The sequence below is a fragment of the Anopheles moucheti genome, chromosome 2 (genome assembly GCF_943734755.1).
Source record: "Anopheles moucheti chromosome 2, idAnoMoucSN_F20_07, whole genome shotgun sequence".
Classification (NCBI taxonomy): domain Eukaryota; kingdom Metazoa; phylum Arthropoda; class Insecta; order Diptera; family Culicidae; genus Anopheles; species Anopheles moucheti.
The window spans coordinates 57,210,558-57,233,057 of NC_069140.1; the positions used below are offsets into that span (position 1 = coordinate 57,210,558).

Consider the following 22,500-nt stretch of genomic DNA (forward strand, 5'->3'; position numbering starts at 1 on the left):
TCAGCAAAACACATTAACACCACGGTTCAGTTACGGTATCTCCTATTTCACCTAATGTCAAACATACTAGCTCAACGGCTCCACTTAGCGGCCAAAACGGGCCAAAACGCATGAAGTAACACCGTTGCCGGTGTACGCGGCAGCGGCACCGAAACTATACCACACACGAAAGGCACAATTTCGAGCCTACAGAGCTAGCGATGAGTACTTTACAGAACAAACAGATTTGTAGCAAAACTATAACAACTCAAAATTCAAACAGATGCATACATTAAGAAAGGAAAAATTTCATAAAAATCACAATTATCCTATAACAGTACTACTAGCGTGTTTTGGTTAATACGTACTGTAAGCTGTGCTTATTAGTCTAGAAAACAAGCTGCACTAAGCTAAAGTGCGAGGAACCGAAAACGAAACCATATCCATCAGACGGTACTGAAAATGGGAAATAATAATAATAAAAAAACATATCTATCGGCTCCTACAAAGTGAGAGCAAACATGCGTGCGTGCAATTTTCGTGTAGTGCTAAAAGAAAAGTGAAGAATGTTCACTTACCGTAACGTTAGCCTCGCAAATCGTGTATGGAACAACATCTAAACTAAACAGCCTTTTATCGCTCCTATAAAATTTTGTTAACTTACTAGATTAATCGTAGCAATCTAAAAACAAAATGTTATGTCACAGGCTTTTAGTTTCACACTAATGATCCCAGTTGGCACTGACAAAACAGTAAGAGCAAATTTGCAAATGAGAGTAGACAGACAGATTTATCTTGCGCACATGAGCTTCATTGGGCAGTTAATTTACAAAATGTCATGGAATTGTTGCTACATAATCTCCGAAGAAACTGCAAAGGTACTTTATTCGACATTTCGCCAACAATTTGCCTCTCAAGCTTTGCTTTGCACAATTCGGCGCTTTTAGATGAAAATGTTTCCTGACCAAAATTTATACAAAAAGCACGATGCTTACTTTGAAGGGTCAACAACATGCAACGATTGCCAGAGAACGGAAAAAAAACTATTTTCACATCAGGACGGTTTATGCATTTGGTCGCCTAGGGCACACACTATGTAAAAGGGATTGTTTGTATGGTCTGACAGGGCAAATCAGCACACAGCACGGAACGAAAAATGGGAACGATTATACAAACACCACACATTGGTCGCAACATTTATATAAATATATACACAATTTCGTGTATGTGTGGGCGTGTCTCTGTGTAACACATATACGTTTTCTAAATCATAGAAAAACAACACATTCACCACATCTAATACGCCTAGGAGAGTATAGTAAGAGTAAGCTATCGTCGTAATAATATTTTCAAAAACAAAAAAAAAACAGAAAGGAAACGAAAGCAAACGCTTCAAGAAGAAACCGAAATGTGACCAAAGTAAAACGGAGTAATGAAATAAGTAAGTACAGAGTAACGAATATGGGTAAAATCGGAAGAAAGAAGTTAGATAAAATCAAGGCACGCAATTGACATTTGATAGATGTTTTTAGTGGTACAACTAACAATGATTACCTTGACCCGCTGCAGATCAATTGGGCTCATAATCGTTCCCTGGAAAAACTCCACGGTGGTGAAATGACGTTTGAACAGACCTTCCAGCTCCAGATCGGGTGGTTTACTTAAATGGTCGTACATTGAAAACGGGCGCAATCGATAGCGGGTCGCGTCCGTACGCATGGACATGCGTAAGGATTTCGTATTTAATAGTTGCATTTATTCGCATAATCCGCACGAATCGATCGGTAATTGCAATGTGTGGTTTTGCGCGCATTGCACAACACCGTAACGTAGTAAACGTACATTTGCGTATCATTGGGCCAACACACATTGAGAATCATGCGGTATGATGGGGTAAGGACAGTTTTGTTTTTGTGTTGTTGTTGTTGCATATTTCGTTTTTTTTTGTTTCCCACCCCGAGGGTCATTTTGTTGTTCAGAGTTTTGTGACATTAGTCGTTTAACGACACCCACAGTAGAGCGGATATTGGTAACGAAGAAAAGGAGAGATCAATTCGAGTGTATAGTGCGTGAATGAATAAAGCGCAAAAATAGAAATAGAAAGAAAAGACACATATCAGGTTAGTCACAGAGTAAATGGTGTACTGTAACGGCAATGCACCGTCACAAAGATTTTGTAACTCTCCAGGAAGTTATGTTTCTTTTTTTGTTGTTGTTTTCGTTTGTTAAAGGGAACATAAATGTAAAGCATATTTTTCTGTATCAATTATAATATTAAAAAGCTACTACACATTTTTGATCTCTAGTCATGATGATATTTAAAAAAGCAAAACGACTCAGCCGGCGGTTCGATTCGATGCGCCATACGAACCGTTAATGTATGTCGAGACGAGACAAATTTTGATAAATGTAGCTTTACCTCTTGAGACGAGCTGGTCCGCGATAAACCGTCGATGGTTTACATAGTAATTACTAATAAAATTAGCAAATGCATATTTGAAGAAATAACCAAATAAAATACGAAGCACAAAGTTGACAAAAAAATAGTTAGATCTGAACGAATGTACATACAGCATGTAAAATGTAAATCAGTAAATGTATGATACGATTTTTTGCATTCCACAACAAACTTAAAACAATCTAAATCAAAAACGAACGGTTTCACTGCTGGTAGGCAGCAAAACGTACTGTTAAAACTGTGTTTGTGAAAAATATTTGCCCTACGAAAAAAGACAAAACCAACAAATCAAGATAGATAAACGGAAAACATGTCGAATGGCTAAGAAAATTGAAATTGAACACTGATTAGATAGAATATTGAGAGCATAAGATTGAAACAGTGTCTAAAATGGTACCATGCGCAAGCACGATGATGGCATAGCATAGCGTAAGGTGTCATGTTGCAGCGGCACGTAGCATAAACATACCAACAAAGCGTTATGCCATCATCGAAGTAAGAATATTGTTATACTGAAAGATTCAAAATTTTAAATATGTATAAGATAGAAACAAATAGAAAAGAGAACACGAGAGCCGAGTAGACGATTGACTACCTACGCTGTGGACTAATCATGTCAGTATCATCGATCATCGATCGGTACAGCTGGCTAACCTTGCGATGCTGACCAACGCACCAGAGTACGCGTAGAATGAACCTCACCTAACCTAACTGACCATTGGTTGGTTTAGCCTTTCTTTCTGTATGACCATCTGATGCCTGGATATTAAACAAACTGGCCCTAATCGATTCCAGGCGCACTGAACTGACTGTACCATTATTCATACGCGATAAATAACAATTCCACCCAGTTACCTTTACTGGTGTAATGGCTAGCTTAACTATCTTTAATGTTAGCATAGTCTGCGATGCGTTTTCGTAGCATATACGGTATGGAAGCATGCTGTGTCTTGACGATACAACATAAGCAGCTGATCACATCTGCTTGCGTGTGCAATTGAACAAAAACGTGACCATGATCAGCACCATGTAATGAACTAAAGGACAACATCTGAGACGCAACTCAGCAAAACCTCCCACCGGTTGCCTCAGCGGCGGTTGGGTGCAAAGGCGGTTATGGTGCGGGAAATTGTTGTTTAGTGTGACACAGTCGGACAACGGCGGTACATATAGAACAAAACGTGTTTGCTGATAATGTTCACTGGTAAATTCTTTAAAACAGAAATCAAAGCTCTATTTCAAGGTGGTTGTGATAAGTTCTTGTTAGGATGTTTGGTTTTGGAAAACTTTATGAAAAGTAGTTTTGAAGATGTCTGTTGGAGGTAGTTTGTTTTTGTTTTCGGTTTGCTTGGTTTTTTGTTTTTAAGTTGTTAAAATCTGTATTCATATACCTTCACTCGTTCCAAATCGACCGCATTCATCATAGTTCCCTGAAAAAACTCCACCGTTGTGTAATGACGCTTCAAGAGACCTTCGAGTTCCAGATCAGGCTCCTTTCTACATTGATATTCGTACAGGTATTCATGATCAGTTATCATTATTGGTAATATGGTTTAAGGAAATATTGTGTTATTCTTACAGTTATGCTAAAGAAATTACACGACCTTGAGGTGAACCAAAAATCTAAACTAAAAACAGTTTAACTAAGAGGGCTCAATTAAGAACAGCTCTCACTAATCGTATTGAAATAAACAACTGACGGCACTGTATGAAATTATATGAAACAATGTAAGATTAAATAGTTTTAAATGAAATAACACAACTGTTTTACATCAATGGCTATTGGTGACGCTAAAATGATAATGTTTGATTTGTAAAAATGGAAGAGAAAAACTTATGATGTAAAATTCTGCGTAGCTTAGAGATTCCAGAAATCGTTTCATTTATTGATTTTCAATTTTAATATTATAATTGATGATTTATATTGATTTTTTTAAAACAAAATTTAGAACGAACCAAACAAAAATCATTCAAAATTATAACTAACAGCTTTGCCTTAGCATAAGATGTATGCTAGGGATGTAAACAACTCAAATAGTTAAATAGTATCTCTGGGTTGAAATACAGAACGAATGTACTTACCGATGTAAAAATACCACTTCGACGTCGACGTCCTCGCGATCTTCATGTAAAAAGTCCTTCAGGAAATGTGACACCGATTCGTATGTTATGTGCCCGCACACCACGATATGTCTATTACCGTATTCGGTATCCATCAGCCGCACAATCACACAATTATTAACAACAGCACAAGCAGTACAGGATCATAGGATGATCATATTCATATTGCACCATGAACAATCAGTTCAGTAGTACGGCGCAGAAGATCCAGGACATCGCAGTTAGGATTCCACGGCGCGCCAGGACGATGGATGATGTACACCATATTCGATGCGAGATGTACGTGTTGCATTTACGCACATATGATAATCGCGTTCAATGGGCGAGGTGATAAAGATACACAAAGAAAACATATGTTAGCAATCCGCTTATGGACTCGTTTCGTGATAAACGTCAGCAAAACAACGGAAACGGAAAATTAAAACAAAAAACTCAAAACCATAATTAAACGTGACGTCTGCTATAGATTCGTCACTGATCCCGATCGGATTGATTTACAATGACATTAGCAGTTCGATTAGCGGTCGCAGTCAGCATTGTCTTTTTTGCTTTTGCTTTAAATACGCGTTTACTGCGAGCGATTGAGCGAGAAGTTACTATCTGAGAGACTGTTCCATTTGATTGGATATCAACTGCTAGTGCCATTGTAGGCTTTCAAGTGGATTTAAAAATGTAACAAACCCAAGAAAATATGTCGGTTAAAGAGAAAGCAAAGAAAACCAATAACAAGAGGATTAGGAAACAGTGATCATATCAAAGATTTGTTGTAAGGAACGGTTATGAATAGAAAACACATTACAATTACGGCGATGACAAGGGATAAACAACACGGTACGACGAATTCACGAAACGATATAGCTTTCAGAGGTACAGATGAATGACGACAACAGAACGAAATTATAACGCATAACGAGGTTGTGAAAAATGAGAAGATAGTATAATGTAAACGATACAGTTTGATGATAAATGGAGAGAACGAAACAAAACAAAACAACATATGAAACATCCGGGCTGCATGCAAATAGACAGTTTTCTACCACACGGCGCGGAAAAACATAAAACGTTTATCGAATGGAGCGTTGTTAGTAATTATAGGTAGGAGATTTCGGCGAAGGAAATAAAACTGTAAGAGATAACATTTCAAGGAGGCATCGTCATTTGGTACAACTATCGTACGATTAGCACGACAATTCCTTCGGCATTGCAGCCACTTGACATTGACACAGAAGAATGCACATCGAATGAGGAAAGTGAGAAAGGAAGGCGTTATCTTCCTATTCAACTCATATTGCCATACAGCTAATACGGTACGCATACAAAAGAGCTGTGCCGGACAGTATGAACAACGTCAAAAATAGGTTCATTATTTTTAGACATCATTACAGAGAGATAGCGAAACACAGAGAGATAGAGAGAATAACAGAAAGACGTTACGTTGGTGACGTAGAGGATAACGTATAGTGGTAGAAGAAAGAGAGACATTTTTTTGTTGTTGTTATTATATATTTTACGCGATCTATTACTTATTAAGAGCAGCTATTTCATATTTGTGTGTTTTAGACTCTTTTTTTTTTGTACTAAAAATATGAGAAAGACGACTTTCCGATTTCGACATTATGCAGTCCTAGCTAAAGTTTTAACGGTTCTCTACTAGTTTGTGAACAGGAGAAAGCAATGTTGGATTCGAGCATCACAAACAAAAAAAAACATGTACTAGTAACGCGCCATGTTTCGGTAGCGACGCATGTCACTCGGTTGATAGCTACTTAATATACACACTACAATATACAGTATATACATGGCATATTAAATTCGTGCAGGTCTACGAGTATGTTTTTTTTACAGATGATCTTACATAGTATACGGTAGAAATTATCACTACGTGTGCAATATTACTATAGCAGGTGGTTATGTATGCCTAGCAATCGTACTTATATTGGTGCAGATTTATTGGATGCAAACTACAATTACAGCGGAGCAAATGTTACTACTAAATAAATACATCAACATATCAGTATTCAATAACAACGATACATTACGGAACACGGTTGCATGCAAATCCGTCGCAACGTATTAGAAGCGGTGGCATTTGTAATCATTATCTTTGTTTTTATGCGATATCTCATCTTGTTTCATCATCTACGCCCGAGTTAGCCATGACACAATAACTGGTCATTGGGGACAGGTATCCTAACGATGTTATACCTAAACCCGTCTTTTCACAATGGGTTACATTATAATATTGAAAATACACACACCAAGTAACAAGTGTCAACAAGCTCCATTATGGTTGAATAGGTCCTCATCATACACGTGTACATTTGCGATTAAACCAAACTTGGCCACTTGTGGCAATAAAGTTAGTATTCTGTTTGACGCTTTACAGGCACTGTTAAAGATCCTAGTATCATCGGGGTGTTTCTGGAATGTAATTTGTTTACGTAAAATATACTGTTGCGTATTTTAAAGTTCCTATTTTAGTTCGATGGAGTTGTTGTCTTGACCACGAAACAAATCGTTGCTACGGACTGTAGGGGAGTGGATGGACAAAAGCGATAAAACATATCAAAACATTACCAAACTACTCCAACGGTAGATGATGCGGATTGAACGCACTAAGGTTATAGCAGGTTACAATTGAAGCCTGGCCACGCATTTTCATTTTTTTTCTCTCTTGGTACATTTAGCTTGTTGTTGGATTGCTCAATGTGATTGTAAAAGTATTATGCGTACATGTACTTTTAAAGACGGAAATTTGAACTTCCTTTTTTGAATGTCAATGACGTTTCAGGTTCATTCAACTGTTTTACTGATTTTCGTGTGACTTATTAGAACGTTATTGTTTTCCTCAACTTAGTGACAACGATATCTAGGATAGCATTATTTGGCACCAGGCTTTGTCAAATGGAATGTTCAAAGAATTCAATATTTACGGACGGAACACCGTGTAACAACAAATACAACGTACTTCGTACTAAAACTTCAAGCATAAAACATTACACGAAAGTTAATAGCTTAATAGTGTACGTCTGTCGCCGGGATAAACAACAGAAAGATGTTCCAAACACATGAATACCAAGACAGAGGAAATGGTAAAACACTAAGAACATAATTCATTCGTGCATTAGGTTCCTAGAGTGTAATCATTCACAGAAAAGTTTCAAAACGAGATGAGGGCTAGCCAGAGTATATGTGTATATAAGTTATATATATATAAATATACAAATATGTGTATATGCATATATATGTGTACCTGTGTGAGAGATTGGTTCATTAATTAATCATTAATGCGCTGCACGCTTCATACAGTGCAACACTGATTTAAGGAGAAAGGGAAATCTATTCGCATTATTTACGTTGTGTACTGTAAATTTTCATTCCTAGAAGCTACGCTATAACTTCTTTCATAAGAAGAATTAATGATTTTCCTTAAATGTACGCTGTATAAATGAATTCATGGTAATGTTTCTTGATATTCGATATCATCATTTTATGTTAACAATTCCAAATAGTTTGAAATTAGATAGTTTGAAGTTGTAGTAAAAGGAGTAGTATTAAATACCATATTATCAAATAGTATATTATGTACCATATGTAAATGGATTGCGTTTCAGATAAAAGCAATTCTTTGCTTGAATATTTCAGTTGGGAAACGACGAATAACAGACGAAGCATATATTTAATGTTTAATGTTGGATGACGTCACACTCAGTACGCCTAGCAAATCATTTCTTCCTTTAAAACATGTTCAATGTCTAACATAGCTAAAATACAACTCTAGGGTACAATTATCACGAGCTACAGTTTGCAAAACATTACTACAACATTGTATACTGGTCACAGATCAGCAGAAGTATCGTTATCCTGTTTTATGAAGTATATATAAAACGGGTCGATTACTTTCGACATGTTTGCCAACAAAATAAAACTGATCCATTACTTCTAGTACCTGTTAGAAAAATCCACACATAATTGCTAACAATCAACCATATACCAGACCAGAGGCCCAAAAGGTAGCATGCACGGTACAACGCCATCTTTTTCATTAGCAGGACTATTTGGCAGACCTTCGAATAAGTATATCTCATTCTATCTGTGTGTAAGTGTATGTGAGTGTTAGTGAATGTGTGTAGTTGGTCCAAGGTATATGCCCAGTCAACAATCATAGTTTGTGACTATAATTCCATCCGAAACATCAATGCGTCGTCCAAAGCGGACCCTCTGTCCAGTTAACGAAGCACCCACAAAACTAAACACCTACCATTGTGTGAGAACTCAAGGTAATATATACAATCATACGGCAAACTCCTCGCCAAGGGACACTACTAAGATTGTACACTGCCACACACATACACATACATACATACACATATACGTCCGGTGCCCGGATGTAGATGCTTTTATTGTTATAATATGAATAGCTATCAGTAGTGGTCAGGGAATAGTACAGCTAATCTGGCACCAATAAATGTATGTTAAACACTAACACAATAAGATACATGTACTTCCATTGAATATAACACACTTATCGATATTGACACTACACAGATTCGATAAAGTCTTTACGGCACTTTAGGTAGCGCACATTTTAACCATAGCCTGGAGGAGTAATCATATAGTCTTCCGGTACGCAATCAGATAATCAGATGTTCGCACCGCATTGCGTCAAACATTGGCCCGGGTATATGGCCAGATGAGGTTAATGAGTAGTCGGGGGAGAAGATAAGTAGGTAAGTAAGTGGGGGTAACGGTGGTTGCACAAACAGAGTCAGAACCAGACATTCAAAAGTATACTCAGTGAAAGCGCATTTCATTCAACGTGAACCACCTTTAGCTTCACTACGTTAGTTCGTAAGCTCGTTCGTAACCGAACAGCGACGCTTTCCCTAGGTATACCAGTGCTGGTTATGCTTCTGCTGCACGCATTAGCGAATATTGGCGCAGTTTGAATGCTAACAATCTACGACGATTTATTTGGGAAGTTGAACACCAGAGTATACCTTTAATGAAAGACACCAGTTTGTTTGAATGCTTATTGGTTTGTTATCTTTGTGATAGTTACATCCCAAACATGGCATGTTTATGTGGGTTCGATGTAGGCTCGTTCGAAAAAAAATAGGAAATGTAAAAACAAAAACAAACCCAAATAGGTAGCGAAAACCAATTGTTGCAAATGGCAGATCGAGACAAAACGAAACCATATCTAGCAAAAGGATTCGCCAAAAAGGAAAACAAAATCACACAGACAAACAAGAAACCGATGATACTATTTGCTGCCATCGTTTAGAAACAGACAAACTGCGAATGGGGGCATAACAGTACAAAAAAAAAACAAACAAACTAAGGATCAAAACTTCATTGAAGTTATGTTCGTACTGGAAAACAAAAGAAGCAGATGCACTGCGATGCGTAACTGAGATAATAACAAATATCCAAACCAAAATAATACCCAAACCCCCATAGAAGCCAATGACGAACGGCAGTGTTACCGCGCACTTTGCAACCGGTGAAAAATGGATTAGTGTATGATAAAACCAGATTAACAAACCAAAACAAAAACAAAAGAAAATACGTAGTACCAAAAATCACTTCAAACAAGCGTGCAAAGTTTAGCTGGTAATTATTGCACCAAAGGATAGCATCAGACATTGGAGGATCTTCATGAAATCAATGACGTACATCGTACATCAGAATGAAACGGTCCAAAGACAATTTCGAGCAGATCAAAATTTCTTCATTAGCCAAATTAGAGCACTGAATTATATCGAAAACTGTTTTTTTCCGAATAACATTGGTTGATTCTATCAATGATAGCTCTAGACTATTCGCCTCGAAAAGACATTCGTGTGGGGTTGGTAATTGAAAATGTAAACAAATAGAAACCGAAACCAAATTTTTACATTCCATCTTTATGAAACATTTATAGACCAAGATACGCATGATCAACACAATATCGGCATAGGACAGTGAACATTTAGCAAACATTGACCATACACGAGGACAGTCATTATTGAAGTAAACGAAGAACAAAGGAGCAGATGTAGGTGATAGAAACAAGAAATAACAGAATACGTTAATACGCCAACAAGAAACAATACACTAATGTCAAACAGACAGGACAACAGCCATACAGCACTTGACTGATAGGAAAAGGAGTCCAAAGATTCAGCTCGGAAAAGAGAACGAAAAACAAAAGATGAATAAAATCAAGATTAAATAAAGGGTACACTAGCGCCAAATTCAAACGAATCGGTGTAACGAAACAAAAAGAGAGAAAAACATAACAAATTATTGATAGAAAATGCAGTGAATTCTGAAATTTTCATTCGAAACAGCTTAAGTGTTTGAGCCAAAAGAAAACAAAACATAAAAAAAAAGAAACAGAACAGATGGAAAGAGCTTTGGAACGCTTGAAAATGCTGCGCGAATATCAAAGGACCATGGGACACGAAGGGCGGATGAGCAAATGAGAAATGAATACAGAGTGATGTGCAATGCAAAATGGAACACAAACAGAAAAGTAATTGCTAAACGTGGATGGAAGTGGCACAATGGTAATGCGAACGATTATAATGATGTAGGTTCTGTAGAATCTCACCTTCTTCCCCGTTCATTCTTCAGTGTTCCCCCATATTTGGGTCTTGTTCCGATCAAGTCTATAATCTCTGGTATACAACTTGCAAATATCGCCTTTAGTTTTGTAGCAATTTTCGGGAAGTGTATTTTTTGTGAAGGTAGTAGTAGTGTTGGTTGATAATAAGTTCAGATATTTTTTTTCAGATTGTATTTGTCGTTGTGCAGTTTGGTTGAGGATAAGAGAGATAAGCAGTAAATTTTATCATTAGACAACGAACCCATTATTAGAAAGGATGTTAGAATAAGATGGAGTGTTTTTTCAGATAAATCGGGTGTTCATAATCGACAGTTTTGCAAACCGTGATTGGTAGATTGGTGTTCGATCGCAATTCATTCATTATGATCAGATGGTACGTTTCAGTTCCAAATAGGCGATGAATATGGTTCAAACCGATTGTTTGTTTTCGAGTTCCAGTATTGTACGGTACACCATTTGGAGACAGAATGTTTGTTTTTATTTCGTTCAATTTTTCAGCGTCGTCAGCGTACAGCGATACCCATATCCGAGGAGTTCGTAAATAATTAACGTTGTTCGTTTTATCGCAGTTCGACACAGAGCCACAAAGAACAAGAGGCAGACCGAGTTAATGGAAGGAAACAGAAAGAAAAACCATGTGTAGATCGATGCGGGCTGCTCGTTGATAGCTATGGTGAACTAAAAATCGAAACATAGAATGTTTTGATTTTGCGTCTTATCTTCAGCCTTACAAAGCGTAATGGCGCTGGTCAAAGGGCCCCAGTGACGCCTAATAGTAACGTCAAAGAATCAAACACGACACTCCTGGTTACAGAGAAATGCTACCCTACGCACCTTCTCCTTCAGTGTCTATCCTTTTTAATACGGACTTTCAGTATGCTTATTTTCTAATATAAGTGTGGCGAGTGAATGCGAACATGTTTGAAGAGTCACATATCAGTACGACCACAGGAGCTGCTTGCTGCGTGTGTCTTTCTTTGGGTTATGGGATCAGAGCACGTCATTCAACATACGCAAAGGTCGTTCAATATACAGACTTGTTGCTGAATACTTTTTTGTTTTACATCTTAATCTAAACCATCTCTCTGGTATTCGGTTCCAGTAAATCACAGCTCTGCGAAACACGCGTTCAGTACGGTACCTCTTCAACCTAAGAAAATCGCAGCACACAGCGCGAGTACGCACACCGCCGATGTTGGTAAGAAGTTGGACGAACAAATGAAACAAAGGAATAGAAAAGGAATAATTTCGTATCGATTGAAACAATCTACATAAAACAGAACAACTCACTCACACACTCCTCTAGTTTCGGGGAACGTGGGCTAGACGGATAGAAATGTGAGGTGGGTGCAAATATAGAACGGTATGGAACTAATGGGCATGGGACACGGAAAATGGAAAAGGATCGGTCGTCTTATGATCGATGTTTCCGGTCACGCTCTGTAGCTAGCTGGCCGGACGAAAGGATAGAGAACGAAAATTTTTAAAAAAAAGGATGCGACACATGACTCGGCTAAGAACAGAACAAAAAAACCAAACTAAGGCAAACACCTACGTTTCAAAGAACGTGAGAGAATCGTGAGAGTTAATTGTTTGCATACAAAGGAAAAAAAATAGAGCACCGAACATTAGACGGTCAATTATTCCGCAATGAGGCGGCTACTTATATGAACTCAACATTCTTTTCATATATTAGCTTATTATTCAGTCAATTAAGCCAAATTTTGATTCATCCCACAAACGCAGCTAACCCCAAATGCCGAATGTGCAACGTCCTTTCGTAACATTCGAATATCGATACATCTTCTGAGGCCCGATTAGGTTGCACTATTGCTTGGTAATGTGAGACTGTCTAAGCGTCACCTCGTCGGGATAACAAACAGGCTTCGATTTCTTGGGACTAAGATAGGCTTGCTTTTCGAGGAAAAAATAGGATTACGCGTGTTGCACCTACAGGTACCGTAGTAGGGAGTAATAACAAACAAAACCGCTTCTAAAACTTCTAACCTCGCCAACACACTACGATCAAACCAACGGTGGCCTGGTGACAGGCTAAACTCAAACTCAAAACCCAGTTCCAAACAAAACGCAAAACAATGGTTTCGAGCGTGGAGACACTTTCACCAGCATCAGCTCTAGCGAATGCTCACCGCCCATGGTTGAGTGGTGACACTCTTAAAAAACAGATCAAATAGAAATAAAGTGAAATAACAAAATCCGTTCGAAATGATTTGCTAGCGCTTAGAACAGGATCAAGTCCAGTCATGTGTGTGTGTGTGTGTTTGTTTCTGTGTGTGTAAATATATATTTGTATGCGAGTGTGTGGGTGTGTATGTGTATGTATAGATCTACACCTGATAGAGTGGAATCTCTAGCTTTTTTTATATATATATATATATATATCTCATGTCTAGCCCAGCACTCTATTGTTCTCATTCATCCTGAACAGGATATTCGTTTGCCTTTGTTTATCATTCCATTAGAAGCAGGTTTATATTTCGTATTTTGAGGTTTTGAATTACATTTACGTTCATATTATCAAATTAACATATCAATCAGGATTATTCGACTATCAATTTCTTTTAAAGAACTGTAACAACAATAAAAATTTTGCTCTAATATGCGTGGCTGCGGCATACAGGCTGTGCAAGCAAAAATCTGTATCTACAATAAATGAATGGTTTAAAATTGTACGTAAATAGATAATACTAGAAGAATTCAAGAAGAGGGAAGAGAAATGAATCCAGAAATGGAAAACAAACAGCTGTGAAGAAACGATAACACAAGAGCTAGGTTAAACGGAACGTCGGCCCTCGTTTGTACAGCATAAAGTATAGGCATTTTAAGTCAACATCCCAAAAACTGCAGAAACAAATGTTAAATGGACCGATGGCCGGTACTGGTGGGTGAGAAACTGTTCGCAGCATAAATAATACGCGGGGCAACCAAGAAAAAATCTCATCAATACGATAAGTAATTGCAGCGGACCAGTACTGATACCACTTTACGTGCAAGTCTTTTTTCAACATTTGTACATTTTGTGCAATTTTCTCGCGTAGGATGCACTGCGCGGTTTGCATTTTCACAAACGCACGGCTCACACTGGGCTGGGATACTAGTTCCCTGACTTCCTAAAAGCCCTGTACTGTCTGTTATTACAAACCGTAGTGATGATATATGGCAACAGAAACGGGGTAACAAATTTGGAACACGTTTGTAAAGGAAAGCAATGATGTGAACGCGAAGAGCATAGTGTAGATAAATGTCTAAAAAACGGCGTTTTGCCAAAGTTCGAATACGAAATTTGCTATGGTTTTATGTTCAAACTAAAGCCAAAATTTCAAATCATGGTAACCGAGCCGGATAAGCAAATAAATACAAACGGATACACGATTGCATTGTTTCTTTTTGTTTCGTATCGTTGGTAAAACAAAAAAAAAAAACCCCGAAAATAATTCGGAGGCACGATTTTTATGTTGGTGGTTGTTTCAGCTAAATCTAGTTGAGTTGAATTATTATATCGGAATGGCAAAATTAGAAATGCAGAAAAAATTGTGCAAAATCAGTATCTATAAAAGGCAGTTATAGGAACCCAAAAAAAAAGATATAATAATTATTGGCTAGGAAGTAATAGATGTCAAAGGATGATGTAGAAAAACCGAAAACCAAGTGTTATTGAAAGTAAGTCTCTCGCTCTACAGTATTGATAAATACAGATCAGAAAGGAAATAGCTAGGGAAACCCAAAAAGAATAAAAGCCGATTGTTGGCATGGATCGTGTTCTACCGAGTTTTGTAAACAATTCCATAAGAGCTGCACGTGTAATTTCATTAGTGTACGTTTATTGCATACCGCGTCGCCTACCCGTTATGGGAGCTCCTGATCTTAGCAAGAAAATTTTGTGCAAATTTTTGGAAGTAAAAAAATATCTCTCTTGTTCCATCTTTCAGGGTTGGCTTTAATACTTTAATTGTTTCCACGCAAACAGTGTCAGTCAAGGTGCAAAAGTTGTAGTACAAACAAGGACGTAGTTTACAGTTTTCGAATTGCATTGTGTGAGACGCTCCTTGAAATTTCTATATAATATATCACCAATAAGAAATTAAAGTTGCATTTTGCATAATTGCTCGTTGCTTATGGATGAAGATTTAACTACGAATGAATTAGTGCGATAATTTTTCTGTCAAAAAGAATCCTTGAAAGCTCAACACATGACGAATTTCACACACACACACACACATACACAAAAGTGTGCTCTGTTGTGTTACGTTAACTGAAGGTGCGTGTTGTTTGCATTGAAAAATGAATTGTTTTAGAATTCCGCTTGACACACATGTGGAGAGCCACATTGGTTTTAACTTCAAAACTAATATGCTTTAGAATTTATCCTCATAAAGCAGCCAGGAGAAGGATTTCCGACAATTGAAGGAAAATTAACTTAAGGTAAGAATAAATATAAATTAGTATAAATTGAAAAAAAAGCCAAATGCGTTTGAAAGTAATTAAACAAAACAAGATGGATAGACGAAATAAAGCAAAGAAGCCTAGACCCAAATGTTAACAGAAACAAATGGATTTCGAAAGAAACTGTAAATTTTACTAGCCGATACTCAACACACACATTTGCGGTTTCACAAATGCTGTGCATTGTTCGATATATTATCATTTGTTATGAAAGCCACGCGGATGTAATTCACATAACCGTATGTACGGCGGTTGTGAATAAGCATCATAAATATCGTGTTAGATGTGGATAAAAACAAAACAATCAAACACAATTCTCTAAAGCCAATTCGTCGCTCGGAATGAGAAAACCCAGCAATTTATCGATAAATAGACTAGGATCAATTTGAGGTAGAGTAAATAAATAAATACGAAACCAGCATGCAAAACAAAATGGACAATGTTACAAATAGCAAAACAATCCTAATAGTGAATGCTCTTTATGAGAAAACTCAACATATAGTCCTAAGAGAAGTCCAACTAAAACGCTGCATATTATTTGGATCCAGCTAAAGCTCATCATTGTATTGCTTTCACAGTTGACAATGCACTGTTCAGATGTATGTGTATTGTTTGTTTATAGGACGCATCATATATTATTTCAATGCTGTTGCAACAATTGATCGTATCCTAGACACAACCGACAGAAGAAGTAAAGGAATTTTGGGACAAGAATTTTTGGCCGCCTGGGAAAAATCATTCGTTCGTTCACGCTAATGCATCATTATACGGGTGCCATATCTGTTACAGCTTTGGCTAGCAAAATAAAACGAATGCAAATGTGCAAATATGGTTTGTGAGTGAGAGCGGAGATTGACAAGTAGCATCAAATGAAGAAGTCGCAAAATGAGCCGAAATACATGCCACCAAGAAACCAATGCCTTTTGTTGTATGGTTGATCAAATTTGGTCAATCGAGACAATTGAAGAAATGAAATCATGAATAGCCCTGGATTGTTATTGGTTTTCTTCATTGCTATTTCAAAGAGTCGTATCTGTGCACTCTTCATTTCATTACATTTGTTGGAAAGTTATCGTTCGCCTATCTTGCAGATGTTTTTCTTTTTGTTTAATTTTCCATAAGGGGTTGGAACGTTAATTTAAGGTAATGAAAACACAGCTGAATTTGCCTTAGAAGGATAGGATCAATTGTCGTAGGTTAAAATGTTAAAATGATGTGAAAGTATGCCATTTACAGCACAATCTACCTAAATAATGGAGACTCTGCCATGGATAAATCATGACGGTAGCAATACGGTGTTGCCGTTTTTCTCGATTGAAAAAATCAATATTGTAGTAATGTATTAAAGTATAACATTGCTGTGGTATAGAAATATTCCTTAAACTGTATCCTTAGTATCCTTTTTAATCATTACTGTTACTAAAAAAAACATGAAGAGATTAAACAGACTCCATTATGTAGGTTTGACCATACTTATCCATATTTCTTTTATGTTATGGAGATGAAGGATCGGGAAAGAAACTTGTGTTGCTTGCTATGAAGTGTGGTGACGGAAAAAGAAAACATCAATTTTTCAATTCCGTTTTCCATTCCGTCTGCATTGACATATCATAATATCATTACAGTACGGCAAAAAGCCGTAATACTCAATTTTCAATCAATATCATAAGCGTACCAAGGCAAGCAACACATATTTCTAATGTGTAATGAACAATGTTAACGTATGTTCAACTAGAGAAACTGATAAATTATGATAAAGGAGCAAAAAAGGAGTGTGATTGTGAGTGTTTTTAATTCATTTATAAAAGAGAACGCGAAGGTAGATTTGCTTTATCTAACCATTGGATAACTTTCGAGTACAGGAAGATATTATCATAGATTCGTAATAGAAAAAAGAAACAAACTAATTGTAACCCATACTGGAAAGTCATTTATGTTTAATCAAATCAAAGTTGAAATTAGAATCGGAAAACCAAATCATAATCAAACACTATATCAATCGTGTAAAAACGGAACAAACCATAAAAAAACTAATAAAAACCAAAAAAAAAGGTAACCAACAAGGAAAACTTTAAACAGAGTAAACATAGGTTAACTCGGTACGGCCGTGTACCTTCTTCTAACATCCTTAGTGTATTTGCCGCCGTACTTATTCCGCTGTGCTGCTAACTCTGTGATCTCCGGAATCCAACTAGCGAACACCGCCTATACAGGAGTATAAGGAATAGTATCACGCACACAGGAACATATTAATCAGAACGTAATCATTTTGTTTGCAGCGCTCATAGCACGACTTAGTACCGTCCACTTGCTTATAGTATTTGCGTTTTGCAGCGTACCATAGTGCTGCAAACGCTTAAAGTCGCATCGACTGGAACCCCGTTTCAGTATTGAAATATATAGCTATAACAATTTTATATGTTCGATACAGTGTCATACTTCAAGCTTTAAACAACGTAGTGTTTCAATCATTTGTGCAGACCGTACATAAGCCAACCTGTATGAGCTACGACAGAACATTGCGCATCTCTCTTCACGCACCAGTCTCATCGATGATTCACCTCACTTGTAAGCATCAGCTCTTGATTGTTTGTTTACTTTGGGTTTGAACAAGTTTACAATTGATTGTCTTTAACCAGTCTTTGCCATCCTTTTGTCACGTCGTCCACTCGTTGCACGATAAGACACTAATCTACTAATTATGTTTACCTGGCCGACTAGGAAGTAAAACAAAAAGAAACAAATTCGTTCGTTCGAAAGTGATTGTTTCAAACAGTTAAAGAAAAATACGCTGAACATTTCAAATATATCAATTCAACATATATATCAACAATTCCAAAATATCACTATTATCACGGCTAGGAATGTCATACGCAATAGACACTCAAAACGTACGTTTCTATTGTTTCGCATCGCTAGTATCAGCGCGTTCGCGTAGAAAAGACAATGACATGTTCATGTTTTGCCTTGCAAGCTCTAGAAAATGTATCAAAAAGGAACATTCAAAACAAAATGTCGGTGAATAGCAAGAGTCGCTGAGACTGCTTGTCGTCTAACAGTATGTTACAAGAAAAAAAAACTTAAAGTAACAAATTTGAGCGTGAAACTGGATGCAGTACTAAACGAATAAACGAATTAACAGAATAGTGTCAATCGATGCAACATGATTAAAGACTAAAAAAGTGTAACAATTATAACATCAATAGTTTGGTTTCAGTTATCTACGCGATGAACAATAGTCAAAATTTGGGTAATGGCATAAAGAAAAGTAAACGTGAATCCAAAACAAATCAAACGTATTATCTAGAATCGTACTACTGAAGCTTTATCTAAGAATTGTAAACATTTCTCTTGTATGTGTAATTATGGCTATTTTTCGCATTTCTATCGTACTATAATGTATTGAACCAAAAAAAAATGCAGCATTTGAAATAATCGATTAGAAGACACTATCGCATCGATGCCCGCACACTCGTTTTCAATAATACGCCTTTACAACATCTTTAGGTGTTTAGATGAATTTTACTTCTTGGGTGACAATAAATAAATTAATCTTGTACTGCACGCATTAACATGGGGACAATTTAATTGCGTTTCTGGTGAATTCTCAAGTGAAGTTGGTTGGAATTCTTATTGGGATTTCAAAACTATAGATTCGTATTAAACCATCAGTAAAACAACTTTGTTGTTCACTTCGTTTTTATAGTGAAAGATAATGCTACAACAAATCGACTATTTCAGGGTGCTCGAAGGATACTCGCTTGCAAAATATATAATCGATTTCAAAGTATATTTTAGGTATTGATAGATAACATCGTACATAGGGGGTAGAGAACAGATTACAACCCATGTATAACCAGTGATGAGTTGCTTATTTTCCTAGTAACCGTCGTGTGACTTGCTTTAAGTAAATCATTTTTTAGTGCTTATTACTTAACAGCTACGATTATGCTTTGATATTGAGCATGATATATGTATAAATGCACTTGTACTCTCGGTAGTTAATAATGCATGAATCCAGGAAACCTTATCTGCGTTACGCACCGTTTTTCTGTCTGTTCTTCAAACCGTCAACCATACCATAAACGAACATCATTCTGGGTTGTGATTATACTATGCACGAGATGCGACATACTTTGGCATTTGCAAACATTTTCCACACTAACGTACAGTTCACTCGCAGTCAAGTTTCGGGGTTAGTATTATTTAAGCACACAGCTTGTTTGAACCGTACAGTAAAGTGTACGCCAAAATCAACCGACCAGCAGTTAAAAGGAAACGATGCTTTACAACAGGCACAACAGATTAGGAAAGTTAGTTTGAAGTTTTAGTAAAGTATAAATAGATGCTGATAAGATGGAGAAGTAATTCAATAGGTCAAAGGTAGCAAAGGCTTAAGGCAACATAAACGCCAGCAAACACCGCGGTGTCCTGCTGGTTTGCAACATTTAGGGGGTAGTGTTACCGGAACAATCACATGGCACACATAACCGTACTATTCATTCCGAACAGAGTCTCAGCAAATGGACAACTTCACGACGGATGAGAAACAACGCAATATAAAGAAAGTATGGAAAAATATTAATTGAAAACTCAGAGAAACGAGTAGGAAGAGCAAAAACAGAATGCGTAAATCAGAATAAGGAGTTCTTCGCAAATGACTGTATGGAACGCAGCGGATAGGGAGTGAGAGATGGGCGGAACAGAGCGAGTAACTCAATCAGGACCGATAGTGGGACAACATAACATTGAATAAAGTCATAGCACAATTAACGTAATCGAAAAAAATTTGCTATACAGGCATTCGCTTCAACTACCTTTTTCCTTGCTCGCGCTTTAGTTCGCCGCCGTACTTAGAACCGCTACCAACAAGTTCAATAATTTCAGGAATACTGCTGGCAAACATTGCCTAAAAGAGTCAATTGAACTTCAATGATTGTCTGTAGGATTTGAAAATGAGTTAAATGAAACTAAACAGTAGCATGAGTAAAAGTGTTATGATTTAACTGTTTGGACGCGCTTATGCTTATCACACCGAGGCGTAAGCGAGGCACTAACGAATGCACTGCGAATCAGCACGCCGTATGCAATAGGCAGCAGAAAATAGGTAATGAACGCAACAACATAAAATGCCAGACGACGCAAGCTATATTCCTGCAACGGCAATCAAACGAGTATTCCGCTATATTCCGCTGTTCCTAAAATAAGACTACAAATAAACCACACGTTTTCCGGTTTCTGTTGTAGCTCAATTTAACGCTGTACATAATCACCTATGGAACATTAAAATTATACGTACAATAGTATGGTAAGACATGGTCTAAGTTTTGCCGACAATGAGTAAGCTAACTGTTAGCAATTAGGAACCCGAAACCAAATAAACGCAAAGGAAATGATGTTTTTTCTCTATATCAACCAGGAAAGATGAATTGAAAATAAATCAAATCATACTTAAAGGCTAGTAAATTGATGATCTCTACATATGTTATGCGGCAGCCAGCATAAACGCCTCACATGCAAACATAATACTGAATCGAGTCAACTCTATCACGCCCGCGATCACGACGTCACGTGTTTCGATTTTGTATATGCAAAGTCGTCACCTAGTGAGTGATGGTAGAATTTCAAGCGATAGTGCGCTCTATAGCATGCAAGGTGAATTAATAACATGGTCAAATGATTGTGTTTTAAGTTTCCTTGTCATTGGTTTCGTTACCTGGAATAACCAAAAACAACACTGCTGGTCACGCCGTTCGACCAACTTAAGAATACCACAAAAGATTGAGGAAAATAAAATGCTTCTGGTGAAAATTCAGGTGCCTAATGTGTAATCCAGACCGTGAAAATCAAGCAATACAAAAGAAAAAAAAATAACTCTTCTGACGTATTATTATGAAATAAAACAAAACACAAATGCACTTTCGAATGTCAACAAAACATACTTCACAAAACAAAATTGCAACACAATCATAATTGTACTACTTCCAAGCGAACACCGGCTGAGCATTCGTTGTACAATTAGAATAATCATACCGAATCTGTTCAAATGCTCGCGTAAGGTGTTGGAAAAGCGCGCCAAAAAAAATAAAACTATCTGCTCGGCAGCAAGCGATATTAGATCATTACATGGATGCGAAGCCTGCATGAAAAGTAAGCTGGCATTGAATGGTCATATCTGTCATTGGCGAGGAGAATTCTGGAGAATAAGCGATCATGTATAACCAATATGACATCGGCACTATCGTCTTGCACCCGGTAGCATAACGCAGATGGTCGTAGAGGTTTTGTTCACAAACACGCTTACACAGCTTCGTATACAGGATACTATCGGACGCCGAAAGCAACTGAACATCTCTGATTTGAAGCCGACAAAACGTCTCATAGAGTAGGAACGTATTACGTCATGTTTGCATCTTTTGCGGTCCTTAGTACGGTCTTGAGAAACATTTTCTACCTTAATGACCCTTTATTCTTATGCAAAACTGTGTTCGAAAACATTACATTTAGTGTGTTTGGTTAGCAGATCGTAGAAAGAACCGAACCGTACTAGAAAACGTTGCTGCCTGGCCATCCATAAAGCGTAACATCAATGCAAATACCTAGTAAAATCTACCCATTCCCGCCGAAAAACCCGCGCATGTGCGTTTCTCGCGTCCAGGTTATGTTTTTTTTACGTTCCGCCCAATAGGTTCCCGGTGAGCAAATAAATACGTTTACTTTCATGTCGGATTTTACTTTACTGTGTTCAACACCGAGCTCCCGTTTATTATCTAACGCACATGGCGACACCAAAATAAACAAAATCGCAACGTACTAAATAAAGTAAGAATACTGAACTCATTTAATGATCGTACGTTGAACTTTG

General features: G+C 37.3%; 1 protein-coding gene across 21 annotated transcripts in view; it reads right to left on the reverse strand.

The window, feature by feature from the left end:
• Positions 1 to 22,500, reverse strand: part of LOC128299807 (calcium-activated potassium channel slowpoke) — a 60,289-nt gene that overhangs the window by 30,001 nt on the left and 7,788 nt on the right. For 13 of the 21 annotated variants that reach the window (XM_053035913.1, XM_053035912.1, XM_053035909.1 and 10 more), the window contains exons 6-8: positions 20,453 to 20,544; positions 4,520 to 4,630; positions 1,534 to 1,639 (exon numbers count right to left, since the gene is read on the reverse strand). In XM_053035913.1, coding sequence (XP_052891873.1) covers positions 1,534 to 1,639; positions 4,520 to 4,630; positions 20,453 to 20,544 — 309 coding nt within the window. Of the gene's footprint in view, positions 1 to 1,533; positions 1,640 to 3,828; positions 3,935 to 4,519; positions 4,631 to 11,156; positions 11,249 to 17,748; positions 17,841 to 20,452; positions 20,545 to 22,500 lie in introns of all 21 variants that reach the window. The other 8 variants (XM_053035905.1, XM_053035900.1, XM_053035898.1 and 5 more) reach the window with 5 other exon arrangements.